The 657-nt window shown below is 52.8% G+C and overlaps 1 protein-coding gene across 1 annotated transcript in view; it reads right to left on the bottom strand.

The window, feature by feature from the left end:
- Nucleotides 1-657, bottom strand: part of ASB13 (ankyrin repeat and SOCS box containing 13) — an 11,427-nt gene that overhangs the window by 2,139 nt on the left and 8,631 nt on the right. Inside the window, exon 2 of the mRNA XM_005426973.3 lies at nt 280-471. Coding sequence (XP_005427030.3) covers nt 280-471 — 192 coding nt within the window. The remainder of the gene's footprint in view (nt 1-279; nt 472-657) is intronic.

The following is a 657-nucleotide window of genomic DNA, read 5'->3' as shown; positions in this document are numbered from 1 at the left end:
TCAGAAATGGGATAAAAACGGGATCAGAAATGGGATAAAAATGGGATCAGAAATGGGATAAAAACCAGACTGGGAACAGGAACAATGGGATCAGGAACGGGATCTAAATGGGATCAGAAACGGGATGAAAATGGGATCAGAAACGGGATCAAAATGGGATCAGAAACGGGAATTTGATGGCCAAAATCCCAGGCCAAAGGGGATTTGATGACCCAATTCCCAGGCCAAAGGGGATTTGACGGCCGAGTTCCCAATAAAGAGCGGGATTTCCGCACTCACTCTCGTAGAACTCGAAGCACTTGGCCGTGGGGCTGCTGCTCCAGGTGTAATCCGAGGGTTTCTTGCCCCGGTTGTCCCGGGCGTAGATGTTCCCTCCAAACTCCACCAGCAGCTCCACCAGGTCCACGTTCCTCACCTTGGCCGCGTGGTGCAGCGCCGTCTCGTGCAGCTTGGCCGCGTTCACGTTGGCTCCTGCGGGAATTCCGGGTGGGAAATGGGATAAATCCAGCAGGGAAGGGAAATCCAGGGGGGAAAAGGGATAAATCCAGCAGGGAAGGGAAATCCAGGGGGGAAAAGGGATAAATCCAGCAGGGAAAGGAGATAAATCCAGCAGGGAAGGGAAATCCAGGGGGGAAAAGGGATAAATCCAGCAGGGAA

Source organism: Geospiza fortis, unplaced genomic scaffold (assembly GCF_000277835.1).
Source record: "Geospiza fortis unplaced genomic scaffold, GeoFor_1.0 scaffold61, whole genome shotgun sequence".
In the NCBI taxonomy this organism is placed as follows: Eukaryota; Metazoa; Chordata; class Aves; order Passeriformes; family Thraupidae; genus Geospiza; species Geospiza fortis.
The sequence above is the reverse complement of the archived record's forward strand: the minus strand, read 5'-3'. Positions and strand labels throughout refer to the sequence as shown.